At 38.2% G+C, this 23,246-nt stretch overlaps 1 protein-coding gene across 1 annotated transcript in view; it reads right to left on the bottom strand.

Annotated features, from left to right (window-relative positions):
* FAM189A2 (family with sequence similarity 189 member A2) overlaps positions 1 to 23,015 on the bottom strand; it is a 70,360-nt gene extending 47,345 nt beyond the window's left edge. The window contains exons 1-2 of the mRNA XM_044659418.1: positions 22,575 to 23,015; positions 8,798 to 8,854 (exon numbers count right to left, since the gene is read on the bottom strand). Of these exons, the coding sequence (XP_044515353.1) occupies positions 8,798 to 8,854; positions 22,575 to 23,015 (498 nt within the window). The remainder of the gene's footprint in view (positions 1 to 8,797; positions 8,855 to 22,574) is intronic.
* Positions 23,016 to 23,246: the final 231 nt, after the last annotated feature.

The raw sequence follows: 23,246 nt of genomic DNA, 5'->3' as shown, positions 1-23,246 counted from the left end.
TTAGTGGAGAGGTGGGGTCTATGGGAACAGAATGTTGTCTATGTTGTCCAGTGAGGCCACTTAGGGGGGGAAGGAAGGAAGGAAGGAAGGAAGGAAGGAAGGAAGGAAGGAAGGAAGGAAGGAAGGAAGGAAGGAAGGAAGGAAGGTAGAGTTGCCTATTTAAAGGATCATATTGCAAATCATTTTGTATTTAAGTGCATTATATTGTATCAAAGCACTCAAAGCAATGATTCCTTTTGTAAAGTGAAGAATCACTCCTTAATTCATTTTGTATAAATACAGATTTTTCATAAACCCTATTTGTTTAAAAATGAAGTAAACTTACACAGTGAATTTTTAATTTATGGTCATTTGGAGAAAAGGTGAGAAGGAATTTACCTTTGCTTAGAGACCTCTTTTGTCTTAATAGGAGTGCAAATTGAATTTAACAAAATCCCAAGTAAATAATGAAAAACACTTTCTTTTAAAGAGCTTTAGAATGCCTATTTACATGCAATTTACAAACCTACTGCAAATTATTCTTGAACATTCATTAAAGCAAGTTACCTAAATAGCCTCTTGACAGCAATACTTAGTTTTCCTGGCTTTAGTTCTTGAAACTGCATTATTTTTCTTTTTTTAAACCCTTACCTCCTATCTTAGTATCAACTCTTAAGCCAGAATCTAAGTCAAATCTAAGATAGAAGATCAGCAAGGGCTAAGCAATCAAGGTTCCACAGCAGAAAAGTGGTAATAAGCAGCTGAGATTAAGTGACTTGCCCAGGGTCACACAGCTAAGAAGTCTTGAGGCCAGATTTCAAACCCAGGTCCTCCAGATTCCAGGCCTAGAACTCTAACAAATGAAGGCACAAGTACAGTCTCTAATCTGATACCATAGTTGATAACTCACTAATTTTGGGATCATAGGCAATTTCCTTGACCACTAATGTAAGTGGAGATTATATTAAAGTGTAAGCTAAAGGTATGTTCAAATCTATCCTGAGGGGGAAAGAGTTTCCAAATCGATGTAAATATAGGTCCTCGGTTTTCTAATGTTATAATATGTGTGTATATATATATATATATATATATATATATATATATATATATATATGAAGCTGGGTAGCACAGAGGATAGTGAGCCAGACCTAGAGAAGGAAGGTCCTGGTTCAAATTTGGACTCAGACATTTCTTAGCTGTGTGACCCTGGGCAAGTCACCTAATCCCAATTGCCTAGCCTTTACCACTTTTTTGACTTAGAACCAATATACAGTATTAATTCTAACACAGAAGGTAAGGGTTTTTAGGAGAGACAGAGAAAGAGGGGGAGGAGAGAGGGAGGGAGGGAGAAAGAGAGACAGACAGAGTGAGACAGAGAGAGGAAGGGAGACAGAGAAGGAGGGAGAGAGAACACAGAGTCAGGAAGAGAATTCCTGGTTCAAATCCCATCCTCTGATACCCAGGGCTATGTGACCCTGAGCAAATTACTTAACCTTTTAGTGTCTCCAGATAACTTCCCTGGACATACTATTTTCTCTAAATTTCCATGGTACTAATCCTTTATTTCACATTCCACTATCTAACTGCTTCTTTTCAGGCTCCTCTGCTGGCTGATCACCCATATCATGACCCCTGATTGTGAGTGTTCCCCAAGGTTCTTTCCTAAGTCTTCTTATCTTCTCCTACTGACCACCTGCTTCATTTTTAGCTCATCACAACATCAGGCTGAAGGGTTTGTCCCAGACCATCCAGCCCTTCCTGTTGCTTTTCATCAGGGTAGCACCTAAATCAGTCGAGGTAAATGTCTTAGTCTTAAAATCTAGAGAAGCTATTCCTTCAACTTCAACTGAAAATGTGCCTTGGGCTCCCCTAAGTACAACTAAAAAAAGTTCTCCTTAACATTTGAGAGTAAGTTCAGCAAGAGGTCAGAAGAGCTGGAAAAACAACTCAAAGTATGTGCATTTCTGGTGGACCAGTTGTGTCATTCTTTATGAAAAACAACCCACAATTACATCTCACCCAAATCCCTTAAACTACCATTAAGCCTACAGAAAGCAGCTACTTGAAATTGCAAACATACCAACTCTATACACATTTAACAACTATAATTAGGTGACCCTGTATCATTTCTTTCAAAAGATGAGCAATTTCAAATCTTTTAACGTCTCTGCTACAATGAAGAGGTCACTTAATCAAAATGGCTCCTCATTAGACAATCTCACAGTTCTGCATTTTGTATTTGACTTGTGGAAGCCCAACGCTGACACTATACTCTAGCAAGGACAGCCTTATTTCCAATCTCTCCCCTCTCCAATCCTCACAACTGCCAAATGGGTATTCCTCAAAGCCCAGATCAGACGATGTCACTCCTACTCAAAAATTTTCAATGTCTCTGTATTGCTTCTTGAATAAAATACTAAATCTTCAGATCCATGATCTGTCTCCCATCATATTTCTAATCTTATTTCATATCATTCTTTGGATAATAAAGCTTGATTGCATACATTGAAAAGAAGTGTAGTCAAGTGTTTCTGTAGCACTAATGATCATATGTAAAAGTAAATTGGCTATATGCTTGCACCATGTATTATATACTTTTCCATAAACACTGCCTATTAAAATCAGATTGGCTTGTTACCTGCCCCCCTTTATGTTGTTGTTGTTATTCAGTAGTTTCAGTTGTGTCTGATTCTTCTTGACCCTATTTGGGTTTTTCTTGACAAAGATACAGGAATGGTTTACTATTGCCTTCTCCAGCTCATTACAGATGAGGAAACTGAGGCAAACAAGGTTAAGTGACTCACCTAGGATCATATAATAAATAAGTGTTTTAGATCATATTTGAACTCAAGTCTTCCTGATTCTTAGCCTGGCACTCTACTGTGCCACCTAGCTGTCCTATATAGGATATTCTATTTTCTTTCTCTCCATGTCTTTATGGGTCCCCCTATAGAAGATCCTCAAGAGATATGCCCAAAAGGCTATAAAACTGGGCATGCACTTAGACCCAGCAATACCACTAGTAGCTCTATATTCCAACAAGATCATACATAAAGAAGTGAAAAAGGCCAATGTGTACAAAAATATTTATAGCTGCTCTCTTTGTGGTATGAAAAAGTTGGAAAACGAAGGGGTGTCCTCCAAATGGGGAATGGCTGAACAACTTGTGGAATATGGTTGTAATAGAATGCTATTGAGCTATAAGAAACAATGAATGGGATGATTTCAGAAAAATTTGGAAATGCTTGTATGAACTGATGCAGAGTGAAGTGAACAGAACAAAGTGAACATTGTATATAGTAATGGAAATATTATATGATGATCAACTGTGAAGGACTAAACTATTGTCAGCAATGCAAGAGCCAAAACTAACCCCAAGGCACTCATGATGAAAAGTGCTATCCAGTGCCATAGAAGAAACTGTCAGAATATAAATGAAGATCAAACAATGTCATTTTTTGCCATATTTCCTTCATGAGTGTGTCTTCTTTCTCAAAATGAGGAATAGGGAAATTTGTATTCATGACAACACTGGAATAATTTATTTCAGATTATTTGCTTCCTGGGATGGGAAAGGGAATGGAAGGAGAGGATTTGGATTGCAAAAGATAAGAAAGCAATTATTGAAAAATTGTTTCTATATGTAATTTAAAAAATAATATAAGGAATGAGTTGGTTAAAAAAAAATAAAGATCCTCAAAAGTTTATAATGTACTCCTTCTTCAATAGTTTTTTGAAAGGGGGTAGCAGCTTTGGAATCAATACTTAGTATTGATGCTAAGAAATAAGTTTAAACAAATAAATTTTTTTAAAATAGGCATATATTCACTCTCTCATGCTCTAGGAAGTGAGAAAATGAGAATGTGATTATATATATAGCATAAATTAGAATTTATAATTTATAATTTATTCAGCAAGCAATACAGGACCAAGGAAGGTTTTGAGCAGAATATCATCAAGGCAGTCCCTGATTTGAGCCAAAATTTAAAGGCTAGATTGGAAAATGGATAGACTAGAGACAGAAAACCAGTTAAGAGGCTATTGTTGTTGAGTCATTTGACTTTTTGTGACCCCGTTTGGGATTTTCTTGGCAAAGATACTGGAGTGGTTTGCCACTTCCTTCTCCAGCTCATTTTATAAATGAGGAAACTGAGCAAACAGGGTTAAGTGACTTGTTCAGGATCACATAGCTAGTAAGTATATGAGGCCACATCTGAACTCAGTCTCTGATTCCAGGCCTGGTGTTCTATCCACTGCACCAGCTAGCTGGCCTTGGAGGATATTAGTCTAAATGAGAAGCCCTGAAGTTCTGAAAAAGGGCAATCCCTGTAGGAGAGATGAGGGGAAGACAACCATGATAAAGATTATGGAGGCAAAATTGACATGACTTAGCAATTGAGTGGATGTAAAGAATGAAGAAGAGGGCCATGAAGCTTCTTGCTGCATGGAGAACTCCAGAAACAATATTTAGGGAGCTTTTAGCTTAGGAGCCAGATTTCAGACACTGATGATGAAAACAAAAGTGTTACTTAAGACTCCTTGTTTTCTCCTAATCTGCTAGTCATTAAACAAGAGATAAAATGTGATTCATTTGGATGGGATTTGTAATGTACAGTCATCTGGATCCTTATTTCAATGTACTGTGATCCTTTCTACATCATTGAATGGTAGCTAGTTGAGAAGATGGGTAGAAATGCTAGATATGGAATTAGGAAGACTTGAGTTCAAGCCTTTCTTGGTCACTGACTAGCTGTATGATCTCAGGTAAGTTACTTAGTGTAATAGTTAAAATTAAATTATGAGGCTGCTAGTAGCTTTGGTAGCTTTATTACATCAAAGAAGTGATAGTAAAGAGAGGGAGATGTAGGAAAGAGGTAGAGAGAAGCTTAGCTTAATACCCTATGTGCCAGTCTAATAGATTGAAGCTCACCACCAACAGGGGTTCCTTTAGGTTCCAACCTCCAGCCAGAAGAGCACAAGCAAGCAAGCATGCCTTGGTCTCAGCTTATAAGCAGTTTTCTCCACTCCATTAGCTCTTCCATATCACATCTCAGGAACCAATCATAGTTCCTCAATTTGCCTGGTACTACCCAGAGGGGCAGTGCCTGTGGGATCAGTTTTCCATCTCATTGGTTTCATCTTCCTTTCTCTGAGGGTCTGTCTATGCCTGCACATCTCAATGATAAATGACCTCTAGGTCGCTGATTGATAATGTAAAACAAAGCGACATAATGGGAAGAGAGGCTGCTTTCCAACACTTAGTCTTTCTGTAACCTTCTTTTAAATGAGGAAGTTGTACTCAATGGCCACATTAATTCCATCCAGCTACAAAGTGATGATTCTGTGATTTTTAATGGTATGTTGAGGAATATTTATGAGGCTAGATGTTCATTTCTGAGATTGTTCTTCCATCACAAAAAGAACATTTTTCATTCATTGCTCCTTTTTTGATAATAACAACTAGAACATAAACTCTATCACCAATGCCTTCCTTGTAGCAGGTTCTTAATAAAATATTGGTTGAAATGAACTGGTTCTTCAATGATGTTAGCCAAACCCTTCAGTGGCATGAGATGTTAAGTCAACAGGGCCAGTAAACTAGATCAAACAACATATCTGAACTCTGACCCAGAAGAGCTATTGAACAGAATCTTGGCGAGTAAAATGAATGATTGTGGTTTTTCCATTAGTTTTGAAATTAAGCCTTTCCCAATTCAGTTGCTCCAAAGTAAGCCAGAAAACCACCACCACCAAACCTTATAGCAGTAATTTTTAAAGTACCTACCAAGTGGTATATAACTTCAAACATGCAATATTAAAGTAAGCCTTCAGAGAGAATATCCCTTCCAAATCCAACTCCCCAAGAAAAGCAACCAAGAAGCAATGGGGTTGTGCATCTCATGGCAACACAATTCTCTCATTTGTAAAATGAAGGAGAGTCAATAATTATCTTCTAGCTAGGTGAGAATATATAGAGCACTGAATGTGGAGTCAGAAAGATCTAAATTCAGATTTCTACCTCAGATACTTAATTAGCTATGTCACCCTGGGCAAGTCAGTTAAACACTCTCAGCCTCAGTTTCCAAATCTAAAGATGATATTGAAGATGATAGCACTAAAATTCTAATTTCTAAGAGCCCTTATTTTGTTAGACATTTTAATAAAGTAAAACAACAACAACCTCTAGAAATTATGCATAAAATGTCTGAAGAGAAAAATGCAGAATATCTGATCTAAATGGGAAAAAATAGCTCAGAATATTGCTGTTAAAAACATCCATATACTCATATCAAATGCCTTTTTCCTCAAATCCAAATGGAACCAAATATATTCTTATGAACATTTTAATATGACTGTTTTTATATATAATACATGAAAAGTGCAACCTGCAAGGGGAATAGATAGCTTACTGTGAATTTCCAATTCTTGAAGTTTTCAAATAAACTTGAGTTTAAAGAAACTAGGTCAAACTGACCCTCCTTTGTTCACACACACACAGTAAGAAGCCTGATGTAATCACTGAAACAATGATCAAAGAGGGAGTGGGAATATAAATGTTCTTCAGGAAAGGGTGATCGAGTGTGTTTAGAATGGTGTGCTACTAAGAACTGCCCCCAAAAGAGCCCACAGAAAGAGGACAGGTGGGGGGGAGAACTACCCGGCAACTGTGAATTAAGAAGGGGATGAATACAAAGTTCTGGAAAACAGAAGCAAATGTTGGAAGAGAACCCTCTAAATGTCTATTATTAGCTGCCAAATGACCCAAATAGTAAAAATAAAAGTAAAATAGCAATTTTTTTCTCTCCCAAATCATCAGAAAGTCTTTGATTAAAAACACTACGTATGGCAAATTTCTGCTAAATTTCTTTGAGTACAAGGCCAAAATGTTTTACCATGTCTTATAATGGTAATGAGAAAGAGAGATACCACTGATATAGTGCTTCCAAGTTTCTAAAATGCTCTACAAATATTATCTCATTTTTCCCATAATCCTGGGAGGCAGGTGCTATTATATCTCACCAACCAAGTTATTAGCTACTTAAGATCAGGCACCACATTTTATTCACTTTTATATTGGCACAGCAGCTGGCCTCAGTGCCTTTCATATTGAATGCAATGGATCAAATGTTTGCTACATGAATCAATACTGTATAACATATTTCTGTCCTGTAAAATGGTATACTGCCTCCAGTGTCCAGAAACTACTATGAGGTTATGCCATCACAATGAAATCTGTCTTCGGTATACTTGGATTCTATTTAGGTCCATGATCCCATCAATCTAATTGCCTCCTCCACTGACCCAGATTATAACCCCTTTATAACTTCTTATCCTGTGTAATTGTTGTCTATGTCTTTCTGTTAACCGTGGTGGGAAAGCCTTCCATGAATTCTTTCAACATTTCCAAGCATTTAACAGTATCAGGTATTATATAACATGGAGCTTGCTCTAGGAGGCTGGCATTCAGGGATGCACTTTCTCCCTAGGGTGGGCCTCTAGTCTAGCATCTTGCACCACTGCTACCTTGGTGGTTCCCTGGGATCCACATAAATTAAATTTGACTGAGGCACTAAAATTCCCACTTATAGTTCTTCCAGTAACTATCTATATTTTCTTCCCCACTCTCACTAGACAACTAGCCTCAGATACATCTTTTATGTTCCTTCTTCTGTGCAAGTCACCCCTGCCACATAATTTTTTCCATTGCCTTTGAGGCAACTGAAATCATGACATTCCAAAATTTGCATTGACATTCTATTACCAAAAAAATATTATTGTTCAAAAGATGACTTTTGCATCAATGAACTATTTAAGATTACTGAAGGATCTATATTTTTTACTTTGTCTTGCTTTTTATTTTATTTTATTTTATTTTAATTTTTATTTAGAATATTTTCCCATGCATACATGATTCATGCTCCCCACCCCTCCGTGCTCTCTCCTCTACCCTCCCAAAGCTGACAAGTAGTTCCACTGGGTTACAAGTATATTACTGTTCAAAACCTATTTCCATGTTATTCATATTTGCCATAGAGTGATGAAGGATCTATTTTGATCTCTTCCTTCTATTGGATTCTGGATCCAGATCTTTATTATATATCAGCAGTACCTGCTCAGGTTGTACACCCTGATAGACTAACTTCATTCAGTTGCATGTTATCATTTAAGCAAGATACATTTTTCATCCATTTTGTTTTTCCAAGCTAAGTAGTTAAATCAAACTCTTTCAAATAACAGCAGATCTCATTAGGGGAGAATCTGTAATATTATGGCATTCAAGGTAAATTAGGGATTATCAACGTCAATGTGTTAGTTATAAGGAAAAGAGAAAGGCTTCCAATATATCAAGTAGACTCATTTACAAAAGATCATAAACAAGAACTACATGGGATGAAGAGGCAAAGAGAAAGTATCCACGCCAATGAGAATACAGACCCACTGAATTTTCAAAGTACCCCTAAATTATGTGCTACATACAACCAGGAGGAAGTGTACTTAAAAAGCAGAATGGGTTCACTGACAGAATTAAGATTAGGAATATATACCACTAGCTAAACAAGAAGATATAAGTAAATCTTCAGTGCTGGCAAGTGCTATAGTCTTGGTTTATTGTTTAAAAAAAGGGGAATGTCTGACATGAGTAATAATGTTTCCATGAACAATAAGTAAGACTACACTATTTTGCCTAAGGAGGCACCATTCATTTTTGAGAGGGAAAGGAAGTTTGACTTCTTTTTTAAGTGTTCATTTTATATCAGAAAATGACTTCTAACAGTATATTTTAATCCTGTTAACAGTTTGTAAAATTATTACATACCAAAAGTATCATTGGTCTTTTCCATGTTGTTAGTCCTATGATTCCAGAGAGGATCACCTGCAAAGGCAAACATAAGTATGAGTCCCCCTATCAACAAAATGCTTCCTATAGTCTCTGAGATATAATAGAAGAGTCTGTGAAACTGTGAAAAGTTCTCTAATAAAACTATGATATCACTGATGTTTGTCACAAATAATATTCCTGGAGGACACCACCTTGGCTCTGTTGTTGTTCAATTCTGTTTCTTCATGACTCCAGGAACCATGGCAAACCAGGCCCCTTTATCCTCCACTATCTCCTGAAGCCTATCCAAGTTCATGATCACTGTTTCCATGACACCATCTATATCAGCCGCTTCCATCCTCTCTTCCTTTTCTCTTCAATCCGAAGAAGGAAATGGCACTCTAGTATCTGCCAAGAAAATCCCTTGGCTATTTCACAAAATAACCCTCCCCAAATGGCCTTGTTTGTTGGGTGTCTTTCCTTTTCAGTCAACTAGAAATATACAAATAGAAATGATTTCATTCTTTTCAAAGATCTTTATGATAAAGGTCTTCAACCAAGAAATCATAGGATATTATAAGTATAATTACTTTATTTTAAATAATATAAATACATTTTATTTATTTAATATTATAAATATATAATATAATTATTATATATAAATAATATAAATAAATATTATATATAGGATATATAAATCATAATTCTGTGAGATTTAGACCTAGCTAGTTTCTTGGGGGCCTTCTATTCCAAATTTTTCATTTTACAAATAGGGAAATTGAGGTTCAGAAGGGTTATGACTTGACCAGAGTTATAAAGGGAATGTGTATGATCAATTTTGAATCCAAGTCCTTTGATTCTATATCCATTTCATCTTCATTGTTCCACACTTTCTCTTGAGGAGGGAAGCAGCGAGGGCAGGATGAGGTGGAGCTAAACAGAAAAGATTTTATGCTGTACTCTTTGGGGACAAAACCCAATATTTTAATGAAAAAGAATTGTGTTAGAAAGTCACAGTATCATTTCAACAAAATAAAAGCTCAAAACTCAGGAAAAAGCAGCAACGTTTTTTGCTAAAACTTCAAACTAGCATCCACCCAGTGAATATTATAATTCTAAACAGTTGGTCAATGAATCACAATGGAAGTAGTTATTCTGCCCCTTGGTTACATTCCAGTCACTGTTCAAGTCCATTACCACTGCACAAAGAAGTTGGAGCCATGTGTGGTGGATTTTTTCATTCACATATGCTTTTTACTTGCCAAATCCAACAAGTTTAGCAATTCACAATTACCATTCACTAATGACAAACTGTTTGTCTTTTTTCCAGAAAAGTTAAATATTCAACAAGTTAAAAGCATCCAAGAAAGCTTGCAACACTTTTCACCTTCACAGATTGGGAGCAAATCTTGCTACAGCATGAAATGGACCTGGAGAGACAAGGAAAGCTTCATAAAATTCCAAAGGCACAAACATAAAAGATTCCAAAAAGAAAGAAAAGAGGGGAATGTTTTTAAGAGTTTCAGAAACTTAGTTTTTATAAGCCATTTAAGTTTTAAGATATTTGCATGCACACTCTGGGAACTAATTAACCAGCCTAAATTTTTAAGCAATATAGAAGAGATAGAAACAAGGCCAAGGTAATGTCATTGAAGGATGAAGACAAAAGTGTAGCATGGTCCAGAGAGCTGTCTCAGGAATACTAAAATTCAGGATGAAACTGAGCTGATAAGGAATGCTAAGGACAATACAAAGAAAGGGCTTTCCCCCATAGTTTGGGGGCTCAAAAGGGAGATCAAAGAAGGAATCAGACCTATATTTCAGTTAAATGGGACAATGATAATGGACGATAGAGAAAAAGCACAACTTTTCAAGTCTAAATTTGCCTCTGTTTTCTCTACCAGAGAGAATTATCTTCATACTAGGAAGGACGGAACAAAAAAGAGATAGCAGGGAGCTGGCACCAAAAATAAATGAGGAAATGATAAGAAAGTATCTTTGCTGCCCTCGATGAGTTCAAGTTACCAGGCCTGGATGAATTACATCCTAGGGAAGTGAAAGAGCTAGCAGCTAAGCTTGCTGATACACTGTCTTTGATCCCTGAAAAAATGTGGATGATAATTGGTCAGGTACCGCAGGCAAAAGTCTTGATCTTCCAAAAAAGGAAAAAGAGTAGAGTCTAAAAACAAGAGGCTAGAGACCCTACCTTTGATTCTTGTCAAAAAAATCTGCAACATGTTATTAAAAAGATGGTTTGTGAGCATGTAAGAAAGAAACGTAATGATCACTAAGACCCATCAGAACTTCATCAAGAACAGAACATTGCAGACAAAATTCATTTTCTTTTTTGGCATTTACTAAACTAGGAGATGAGAAGAATTCCATGGATACTGTCTCCTTGGATTTCAGCAAAACATTTGACAAAGCCTCTCATGTTATCCTTGTGGATAAAATGGAGAAATGTGAGCTAGGTAGTTTAGGAATCAGTTGACCACCAAAATCCAAAAAATGGTTATTCATGGATGAATGTCAACTAAAAGGAGATCTTTTGCAGAGAATGCTGATTTCTGTCCTTGGTTTTCTTTTTTTTTTTTTTTTATCAATAACTTAGATGAAAGTATCTACTTTTCAGACCTACAGATGAAACAAAGCTGGGAATAATAGCTAAGTCAGAGTCAGAGTCTAAAAAGATTGTGACAGCCTAGTAATTTTGACTTAAAAAATAAGAGATAATTTAATAAAGTTTGACTTCAAAAAATTATGATGAAACAGAATGAAATAGATGTAGTCAGATAACAGCTTATATGAAAAAGAACCAGGGGAGTATTCAAACCTCAAGAGTGTGACATGGCAACCATTTTTTTCAAACTTAGATTATAATAATAAATTAGGGAATGATGGAGGTGATAATCCCTCTGAACTCTTCCCCCATCAAATTGAGAAATATTTTTTAAAATGATGGGAAAAAAGATGATGAACTCTGTGAATAAAAAACAAATTGGGGGCAGCTGGGTAGCTCAGTGGAGTGAGAGTCAGGCCTAGAGACAGGAGGTCCTAGGTTCAAACCCGGCCTCAGCCATTTCCCAGCTGTGTGACCCTGGGCAAGTCACTTGACCCCCATTGCCCAACCTTACCAATCTTCCACCTATGAGACAATACACCAAAGTACAAGGGTTTAAAAAAAAATTATGCTAGCTATGTGACCCTGAGCAAGTCACTTAACCCTTGATGCCTAGTCCTCACCTCTCTTTTGCTTTAGAACCAATATACAGTATTGATTCTAAAACAGAAGGTAAACAAAACAAAACAAAACAAAAAAACAACAATGGTCCCCAGAAGATGATAATGAAAAAAAACTTCCACTTCACAGAGAAATAAGGGACTGCTAGGGCAGAATTTTATATACATTGTTAGAAATAGTCTTACCCGGGCTATTTTTGTCCAAATTGATTTTATTTGTAATAAGGGAGGGCTAATCTGGGCAACTAGCAAGTCACTTAACCCTTTTTGCCTCAGTTTCCTCATCTGCAAAATAAGCTGGAGACGGAAATGGCAAACCACTCCATTGCCTTTGCCAAGAAAATCTCAAATAGGGCAATGAAGAGTCAGACGTGACTAAAATGACTGAACAATAACAAATCTAGGGAGGGGTAGGGATCAAATTTTTTCCTTTTCCAAAAGTGGGAGGGACAAATGACAAAAGGTTATCAATAAAAAGTATTTTAAAATAAATAAAATAATCCTCAAGAAGATACAACACAATATATACAAAACAAATTTAAACTTGATATGAAGAAAAACTTCCTAACCATAAGAGCCACCAAGGCACTGGATTCTCTATAATTTGAGAGCAAAGGTGAGATGACAACTTTTGGAGAATGTTGTGAAGATTTCCATTTAGGTAAAGAGTAGCCTACCAGACAGGTTCTGTGAAAATGGAAGAACACAAACCTATTATCTTAATATCAATGGCCAAAAACAACATGGGAAAAATAGATTTCCTTACATTATGATCTATTGAAACAAAAACATACTGTGATTTAAAGATGACATGTTGGGGGCAGCTGGGTAGCACAGTGGATAGAGAGCCAGGCCTAGAGGTGGGAGGTCCTGTGTTCAAATCTTGCACCAGACACTTCCTAGCTGTGTGACCCTGGACAAGTCACTTAACCCCCATTACCTACCCCTTATTGCTTTTCTGCCTTAGAATCAATACAGTATTGATTCTAAGGTGGAAGGTAAGGGTTAAAAAAAAAGATTGCATTACTAAATAGAAAATTTCTGTAACTGCCTTAGAATTTTACACATTTCAAAAAGATTTTCCTCCCCCTTAGAAGCATATATAAAATATACTGTCAATACTCATAAGGGTATAATTTATCTACTTTGCAGTTTACCCATAGAAAATTTTAAATTCTGACAGGCTTTATATTTCTATACAACTTAGTTAGGTGGAAGCAGTGGCTAGAATACTGGGTCGAGAGTCAGGAATATCCAGGTTCAAATCCCACCTCAGATGCTCTGTGTCCTTGAGGAAATGTCTTAACTGTTGTCTTCTGTCTGCCTCAGTTTCTTTAACTGTAATATGTAGTACCTCTCAGGGTTCTTGTGAGAACCGAATGTGATAAAGTTTATGAGACATTTTACAAACTTTAAAGTGCTATGTAAATGCTAACTATTTAAGTTAATATATTTCTGGAAGACCTGTCTCTGATATCACCTGGTATATGCTGGGGGGGGGGGGGAGAAAGAAAGAAAGAAAACTGCTTTTGTGAAAATCAAAATAAAGAAAAGCAGCCTAAATGTATATATTTAAGATTTGTTGTTGTTCAGTTGTTTCAGTCCTGTCTGACTCTTCATGACCCCATCTGGGAGTTTTCTTGGCAAAAATACTGGAGTGGTTTGCCATTTCCTTCTCCAGCTCATTTTACAGATGTAGAAACTGAGGCAAACAACTGTGTGACTTGTCCAGGGTCACACAGCTATTAAGTATCTGAGGCCAGGTTTGAACTCAAGAAGATGAATCTTCCTGATTCCAGGCCTGGCCCTCTAGCCATCATACTTCCTAGCTACCCAATTTAAGATCTACAAAGGATTGTTGCCTGGGAACCCTATGAAAAAGGTCACAAAGTAATCATTATTCTTATTTTACAGAGAAGAAAACTGAGGTACAGAAAAGCTGAATGGATTATCTAAGACCTTTCAGTTAATAAATGAAATATCTGAAGCAAAATTTTAACTAATGCCTTTTTTTTTAAAACTCTTATCCTGTGTCTTAGAATCAATACTGTGAATTGGTTCTAAGGCAGAAGAGTGGTAAGGGCTAGGCAATGGGGGGTAAGTGACTTGCCCAGAGTCACATAGCTAGGAAGTATCTGAGGCCAAATTTGAACCCAGGGCTTCTCATCTCTGGCCCTAGATTTCAATCCACTGAGCCACCCAGGTGCCCCTTTAATGCCTTTTTAAAAAAATACATTTTAGTGATATCTCTTGATAGCAGCATAACAAAACAAAATTAGGTGCTCATTTCAGGTGCAATTTTTAAAAAAAGAACTCAAAAGGGGCAGCTAGGTGACTTCCATAAGGTTTTCGAGGACATCAGCTCTCCCAGGTAGCAACTTTTAAAAATAAAGATATTTTATTTTACCAATTACATGTAATAATTTTCCACATAAGCTTTCTGAAGTTATATGGTCTAAAATGTCTCCCTCCCTTCCTTCCCTTCCCTGGAGATGGTACACAATTCAATTTGGGTTATACATGTATTATCAAGCAAAACCTATTTCCACCGTATTCATTTTTGTAAGAGAATAGTCACATAAAATCCAAACTCCAAACTAAAAAGCCAAATAAATTAAAGTAAAAATAGTATACTTTGATCTGCATTCTACATGTCATATTTTTTCAATAATTTTACTGAAATGTGCACATTTTAATTTTTTTAAAAAACCGTCACATTCTATCTTGGAATCAATACTAAATATCTGTTCCAAGGCAGAAGAGTTGGTAAGGGCTAGACAATGTGGGCAAAGTGACTTTTCCAGCTAGGAAGTGACTAAGGTCAAATTTGAACCCAGGACTTCCTGACTATCTACTGGGCTCCCCAGGCATCCCTACTTTGTGTTACTTTTTTAAAAAAAACCTTACCTTCTCTCTTACAATCAATACTATGCATTGGTCCCAGGGCAGAAGAGTAATAAGGACTAGGCAATGGGGGTTAAGTGACTTGCCCAGGGTCACACAGCTAGGAAGTATGAGTCCAGATTTGAACCAAAGACAGATGGAATGTTGGAAAGGGGAGTTTTAATTAGAGGTGTGAGTGAAACATTTTATTTTATTTTAGGGTGATAGGGTCTATTACGCTGTCCGACTACAGAGTGGTGCTGTTCAGTCCTGTCTGACTCTTCATGGCCCTGTGGACTGTACTGACTTGATGGCATAATAGAATTTACCACCTTAAAAGAAAAATGTTTCATTTGGAAAATGTATTGAAAATTCCTTGTAAAGATGCTAAGAACTCATCTCCCCTGTCACAAGCCCAGCAGCCACCTCCTCTGCTCACACCTCTGGGAAAGACTCCCTCTTCCTCCCATCCAACTCTAGTGGAAGATGAAATATAGAGGAAGAGGTAGAGCGAGGGTGGGAGAGAACTGGAGGCAGGGAGGGGGAATTTATGGGTGGAAACCTCGCCAGGCATGGGGGCCGGAATCTGTGGCTCCCAGAAAGGGAGAGTCGAGGCTTTCAAGGACATCAGCTCCCTCAGGCAGCAACAGCTGCCTAGGTCAGAAGGGGGAAAAGGAAGTTGGGGTGGGGGTTGGGGGAAAGAGTATAGCAGCAGCTGTTACTGTGTATAGGTCATCCATAAGCTGGAGACTGCAGCAGCAGAAAGTTTAACTGTGGCAGCCCACATTTTTAACTCCCTAATTACTCCAAATCAGGAAACCGCACTAAGAATAATGAGGGGGGAAAACACCTCTAAGTCAACATTTTATTTGTTTGATTTTGTGTGTGTGTGTGTGTGTGTGTGTGTGTGTGTGTGTGTGTGTGTTTAACTCTTACCTTCCATCTTAGAATCAATACTATGTATTGGTTCCAAGGCAGAAGAGTGGTAAGGGCAAGGTAACTAAGTTTAAGTGACTTGCCCGGGGTCACACAGCTAGGAAATGTCTATGATCATATTTGAACCCAGGCCCTCCTGTCTCCAGGCCTCGATCTCTATCCACCAAGTCACCTAGCTCATTTGTTAAATATGGAATATGGAATGAACACAATCTCTTTCCTCTGAAGACCTGGGTTCAAATCCCATCTTGGATGTCTACTACTTGCATGACCTTGGGGAAGTCACTTAGCCCCATCTGGGCCACTCTTTCCACAAAATTAGAAGGTTGGACTGGATGGCTTCTGATGTCCCTTCCAGTTTTTGAGCTATGATCCTATGTGACACTCCATGTAGAGATAGGAAGTTCCATGTAGGGCATTCTCTATATCAACCTAATAAACATCATCATAACAACTTACTAAATCTCCCTCTATAAATATTTCTCACCATCCTGCCCTGTCCCAAACTCGAAATTGCATTGGCAATAAAAAAAAAATGAACCCAGGATTCTATTCTACTGGGCCAGCATGAATCATCACACCCCCGGGTGGGGGAAGCAGGTAAACTGGTAATTTCCAGTGATATACAGCCAGCACTCCTCTTGTAATTATAAGGGTCTACAAAAGTAGATCATGTAGGTTCAAGCCTAAGATTAACTTTTGCTAAATATTCCCTCTGCAATATCTAGCCAAAGGGCAGAATCAAATCACTCGAACCATCCGCAGGAATGAAACAGAAGAGGCTCTTTAAATAATAGACTGACTTGATGTGTATGAAGATGTTTGTTTCATGTGATCGACAGAGACTTCCTATTCTTTGTTAGTTTATCCCATTAGCCATTCCTTTTGAAGTCGATAACCACTGAGACTTATTTTTAAAGGCTTGCTAATGGAAGGTAACTACGGTTTGTCTCTTGTAGGAAACTGACCTTTGCCAGGGGACTGCAGAGTTATTGATATGGAATCCCAATTCTTTGTCATCACCGAAGCACATGAAATTTCATAGAAAAATATATATGCATATATAAAGTATAAAGATAAAGTAAAGAGCTTGTGTATGGAGGATGTATACAAAGCACAAATGTCAAAATCAAAGTTTCATTGAACTGAAAAAAAAAATCTTGACCATATACCTGAAATAATTTTGAAAAGTTATAGGACATCAAAGTCATATTTAAGTGGGAGACATAAAGCAATCTAATCTTGCACTTTTTAATTAAATCTATCAAATTGTGTGATCAGCTGGGTCACATAGGAGAATAAAACATCCCTGTGGGATATATTTAATATTAATTAACTAAATATACCTCCTAACCAAGATGCCAGTCTTTTTTTTTTAATTTGGAAATTTTTATTTAATTAATTTAGAATATTTTTACGTGGTTACAAGATTCATGTTCTTCCCACCCCCCCTCCACCTCTTCCCGTAGCCAATGAGCAATTTCACTGGGTTTTACATGTGTCATTGATCAAGACCTATTTCCATATTATTGATATTTGTACAGGGTGATCATTTAGAGTCAATATCCCCAATTATATCCCCATCGACCCATGTGATCAAGCAGTTGTTTTTCTTCCGTGTTTCTACTCCCACGGTTCTTCCTCTGAATGTGGATAGTGTCAAGATGCCAGTCTTTAAGAACCAAGCATGATATTTAGAAAAAGTAATTGGATTTGGATTCTGTAATTTATCTGGAGTCGAATTTTAGATTCTTTGTAAGACAACTATTCTTTAATGTCATGATCTGTTGATGCTACATGTACCTATATGATATATGTTTTGTATGTATATGTCCATATCTTTATTTATCCAGACCTGTCACTTTATTAGTACATGGGAAGTTCCAGAGTGGGAGGTCTCTCCAACATTGACTACCTTTAACTCATGGCCCCTAAAGAATAGCCTAGCCCAAGGTCCTACAGCTCGTATCTTTCAGATACAAGACTTCAACTTGGGTCTTCCAGACTCTGTGGCCAGATCTCGTCCATCAATGATTACATTCTGCTTCTTAAGAGTCAGAGAAGCTTGGGTTTAAATCTCATGTCTAAAATATTCTGGACCGCTAACATGCTTTCTGCCTGACGTTGGACACTTAACTGCTTAGTGTTCCTAACAATTCTCTAAGAACATAAGTTTTATTAGATCTGCATAAGCACAATGAATTTCCTCATTTGGAAGGTCCCTGCACTGATGGAATCACAGAAGGGGGATAAATGGGAAAGTGAACATTTGAACTACTTCCCAAGGATGCCATGCGGATAAATGAATATCAATAAAATACACCATTAAATTGTTTCCCATGACTTGTTATGAATATAGTTTAGAGTTCTAAAAACTGGTTCTTTTTTTATGACTTTAGAAAATGGGACTTTTTTGTTCTTAAATATAAAAATGATATATTTTTACTTATTATAAATATACTCTTCAGTGTTTAGACAACAGAAACTCCTCAAACATCTCCTTCCTGGTTTCTATGATGCTATTATTTTCAGAAGTTTGTTTGGAAAAAATACCTTTGTTGTTCACAGATTCCGATGTTATATTTCTCTTTTAAGTAATATACTGATTTAATCATGGGGCCTAATCTGTATTTCTCTTGTGAGCAAAACTCTCCCTAAAGTCAAAAAGTTAGTTATTGTCTGCTTAGTTGGTGTAGACCAAAGCTCATAATGGTTATTCAGATCTTGAGGTATGAGGATATCCTCATATCCAATGTTCCTATCTTGTATTAACAGCACCTCAATGTTTAGGTTATGTTGGCCTTTCTAATTCACTCCCTAAGTTTCAAATGCTAATGAAACAATTACTCTAAATCTAAAAACTTCCACCTAGTTTTCATCCATGGCATTTTTCAGCTTTTCCATGAACACTTTATTTTAGCTGAATTTTTTAGTCACTCCCATTTTGAAATAACTCAAAAGCCCCTTCATTCCAGCATTTCATGGCTATATAAAAATTTCAATTGTGTAAATAAATAATAACTTGAAATGAGCTATCAAAATATAGCAGCTCTTTTTGAGGTGTCAAAGAATTACAAATGGTTAAAGTAGAAAGTATACTTTATATACACATATAAAGTATAAAGATAAAGTAAAGAGCAATTTCATCAAGGACAACATTATATAAGGACATTCAACTTTTAATGATTTAGGAACTCATCAACACAATAATCAGAGGACTCATGATATAACAAGCTACCTGCCTTCTAACAAAAGTGGAGAACTCAGGGGCAGCTGGGTAGCTCAGTGGATTGAGAGCCACGCCTAGAGACTAGAGGTCCTAGGTTCAAATCTGGCCTCAGACACTTCCCAGCTGTGTGACACTGGGCAAGTCACTTGACCCCCATTGCCTACCCTTACCACTCTTCTGCCTTGGAGCCACTACACAGTATTGACTTCAAGATGCAAGGTAAGGGTTATTTAAAAAAAAAGTGGAGGACTCAGAGTGCAGATCGAGACCTTTTCTTTTTGTTTTGACATGGCCAATGCAGGAATAAGGTTTACTTGACGATAGATGTTTGCAAAGGAAGTTTTTTCTTTCTTTCTTTCTCAATGAAGTGGGAGAGAGAGAAGTTGAATTTTTCTTAGTTGGAAAAAACTTAACATAAAAAAATTTAAGTGTTTGAACTTTTATCAAAATGTTAATCCTCAAACAATTCATGAAATTAAGGCACTGATGCATTATTCAACTACAGTATATACTGCTGGTTTTTTTTTCAGCTACAGTGAATAGCTGTTGATTTTGTTATCACAGTGGCAAAAACTGAGATCAGTCTAAAGAAACCATTCATGGAAAATAGCTGAATATAACTAACAGTGGAAAGGTTGACTTTACAACAAGAAGAAGGATGATACACAAATGCAGAGAGGCCTAGAACACAAAATTCAACCGGGTGAGTGCATTAGAGAGTTATAAAACAAAGGGGCAGTAGATCTGAGGGGAGAAGTTGAGGTTGACATAAGTATATTGAATATCACAGAAGGCTTCCAGGAAGAGAATGCATTTGAGTGGAGTTTTAAAAGAATTTAATAAGCCAGGCAACTTGGTGGTACAGTGGATAAGAGTGCCAGGCCTGGAGTCGGAAGGACCTAGGTTCAAATATGGTGGCATTTCCTGGCTGTGAGACTCTGGGTAAGTCACCTAACTTGGATTGATACTAAAATAGAAGGAAAGGATTTTTTAAAAAAGAATTTAAAAAACAAAAGAGAAGGCATTTTGGCCATGAGAGGTCAGGGTATTTACAAGGAATAAAATTCATTTTGGTCAGAGTAATCACTAATTTTATAACCTTGGGCAAGATTCTTTACCCCTCTGAGCCTCAGTTCCTTCATATATAATATGAAGAGGAAGGGTAGACCTAGATGTGGAAAGAACCTGAGAAAACCAACTAGGCCAACTTCTTCATTACATAAATGAAAACAAGGAAGCCCAGAGAGATTATAGCTTATCCAAGAAAACACAAAGGAAATGAGCATCAGAGGTGGGATCTGAACCAAGTCCCTGATTCCAGACCCAGTGCTCTTCCCATCATGCCCAGGTGCCTTCCAATAGTCTCTAAGATCCCTTCAAACTCTAAAGTCTACATGGCTGTAACTATGATTTAGCCCCCAAAGGCAGCCAGGTGGTGCAGTGGATAAAGCATAAGCCATGGAGTCAGGAACACCTGAGTTCAAATCTAGCTTCAGACACTTATTTGTGACCCTGGGCAAGATGCTTAACCATGCTTGCCTCAGTTTCTCTAACTGTGAAATGAGAAGAAGGAAATGACAAACCACTATAATATATTTGACAAAAAAACAAACAAACAAGGTCATGAAAAATGGGATACATTTGAAATAACAGAACACCACCACCACTTTGATAAATGATAAAATGCATCTGATTCCCAAACTGTTAAATATGGGCATCTCTCTCTCTGAGGTTGAAAGCAAGTGTGGTTCTGGGAAAAGGAAACTGAGTCTAACCTCCTGCATGCCCATGACCAAGTTCACTTAACCTACCTTGACTTCAGTTTCCTCAATTATAAAATGGGGAAGGGGGAGTTAGACAATAGGGGCTATGAGGTACTCTTCTGCTCTAGACCTATGATCTAACAATTCTAAATTTACTGGATTTCCTCCCAAAGAAGCACCAGAATGTGGCTCAAAGCAAGAATCCAACTTTTAGTCATTAGAAAATGAGACTGGTGAAATCATCACAAGGTGTACACATTATTTGGTACCTTCTTGGTCCCATCACATATTATACCATCCACAAAATCATCTACCATCAGACTACTACAGTAAGTGGGAAAATAAAAGTTAAGGATAAAATGTCAGCCCAGGTAGGTGGTATACCTAATGTTGATATTATTGTAATCAAATATAACACTGAATTTTGGGAAGTTACTTTCGTTTCTTCTGTATTCTTTTTTTCTCTTTTTTTCTCTTTTATTCCTGTATGACTTTCACTCTGTATTTTTAAGGGGCATGTATTACAGGAAAGTATGCAACTTGACAAACAATGTGTATTAATTACAGGCCTAAAGACATGTATGTATAAAACTGTGCACTAAATTTTCACTAAGGTTTTAGTGCATAAGAAACTTAATTTGCTTTAAACTTCATAGTTACTGGCCCTCTTTTTCCCCCCACAAAGCTCATTTGTCAGAATGTGAGCCTTTGTTTCCAAGGCTCTCAGCCCACAGGGCAAAATCTTCTTGGAAACCTCACATGTCATGATGCTTTGTAACTATGCACAAACCTAAATTGTTGCAGCATCTAGATTCATCATAGCTTCTTATTTGGGCTGTAGATACTAGCAACAGGCAATCCTATGAAGCAATTGTTCCCAAAGGTCTATGTGGAGATCCTATGATCAGGTTTATAGGGGTTCATGCACTTTGCAGAATACATTCACCACTGAACCAGCATCAAATTACAGCTACAGTAGAACACAGGAATCCTGAGACTAAAAGCAGAGATCTCTGATGATCTCCTGGGGTTGTGCCTACTGATTAATGAAGACATCGGGACTTAGGTTCTCTAGAATTAAATACAGTATCTGATTTGGGGTTCAAATTGCTTTCTCCAAATCAGCAAAACTTTTATACACATAGTAAGCAAGAGTGGCAAACCTCTAGAAACATAACACAGTTACTTAAAACTTTTCTGCACTTGAACTTGAAAAACAAAATATACCTTATATTCACCTGCACTCTCTCGTTTCATTTGTACCTTTTGTCAACTGTATGCTAGCAACACTTTGCAAATATATTTTAAAACAATTACATGTATACACATGGTAAGTGATGGAAAAGTATGGATTCTATCCCCAAACAAAGCTTGCTGTAACCCATTTTCCCCGGGAAACTTTTTCCCCCCTCTTTCAGTCTGCTCCCCTCTACCTTAACTGCTAGAGAAACAAGAGAGACATGTATAGAAGTTTAAATCCCAGAGGGAAAGAAATTACAATCTCGTGTACATTCTCAGCCCTCAAAAAAAGGTATGAGCCATTATAGAAATCTACTGCACCAGAAAAGTGCTACTCCAACGAAACAATTAGGAGGAGAGAAGAGGAACAACTAGGTGAGACCCCTGAACTTCCTTGTTATTAAAAGAATGTTATCACTCTCATATATTCCCTCTCACCTGGGGCTGCCCAGGTTCAGAGATCCAACAGAGCAGGACCACTTACCGAAGAGCCAGCCCAAAATGGGCACGAGTTCTTCACCTGCGGGGAACTACTCAAAGACAGAGCTCCAAAGCTGAGAGCCACCATGCAGCAGCCTAAGATGAGTTGCAGGAGCCCCAGGGACAGCAGCGGGCGAGCCGGCAGCAATCCAGAGCCCGGGACCCCCGCGGCGGCTGCGGCGGTGGCGGCCCGGCGGGCGGACAGCGGAGGCGGTGGTGGCGAGAGTACCGAGGCAGCAGAGGCAGCTGCACAGCGAGGCCGCGCTGGGGGCTGCAGCCCTGCCCGAGACCAGCGGGGCCGGAGCGGGGCCAGAGGAGCCTCCTGGGCGGCGGCGGCTGCCGCCGCGGCTGCAGCAGCAGCAGCGCCCGGACCCCCAACCTGCGTTCCCGCGGACAGTCCCGCCACTGGACAGCAGGAACCCGGGAGCACCACGGGCAGAGACATGGGTGCGGAAGGAAGGGTGGGCGGCCGCGGCTGCAAGGAGACACTGAAGGGCAGGGGCTGGATCCCTGCCGGCTGGAGGGGACCCGGAGCTGAAGAAGGAGGCGGCGGCGGCGGTGGCAAGCACCACCCAGAGTGGGGAAAGGGACGGGGGGCAAAGGAGATGTCCGAGAAACGAAGAAAAGGGGAGATGGTACCCTGGCTTCTGCAGCCGGTGCTGATCTCGCCCCAAAA

The sequence above is a fragment of the Gracilinanus agilis genome, chromosome 1 (assembly GCF_016433145.1).
Source record: "Gracilinanus agilis isolate LMUSP501 chromosome 1, AgileGrace, whole genome shotgun sequence".
Taxonomy (NCBI): Eukaryota; Metazoa; Chordata; class Mammalia; order Didelphimorphia; family Didelphidae; genus Gracilinanus; species Gracilinanus agilis.
The sequence above is the reverse complement of the archived record's forward strand: the minus strand, read 5'-3'. Positions and strand labels throughout refer to the sequence as shown.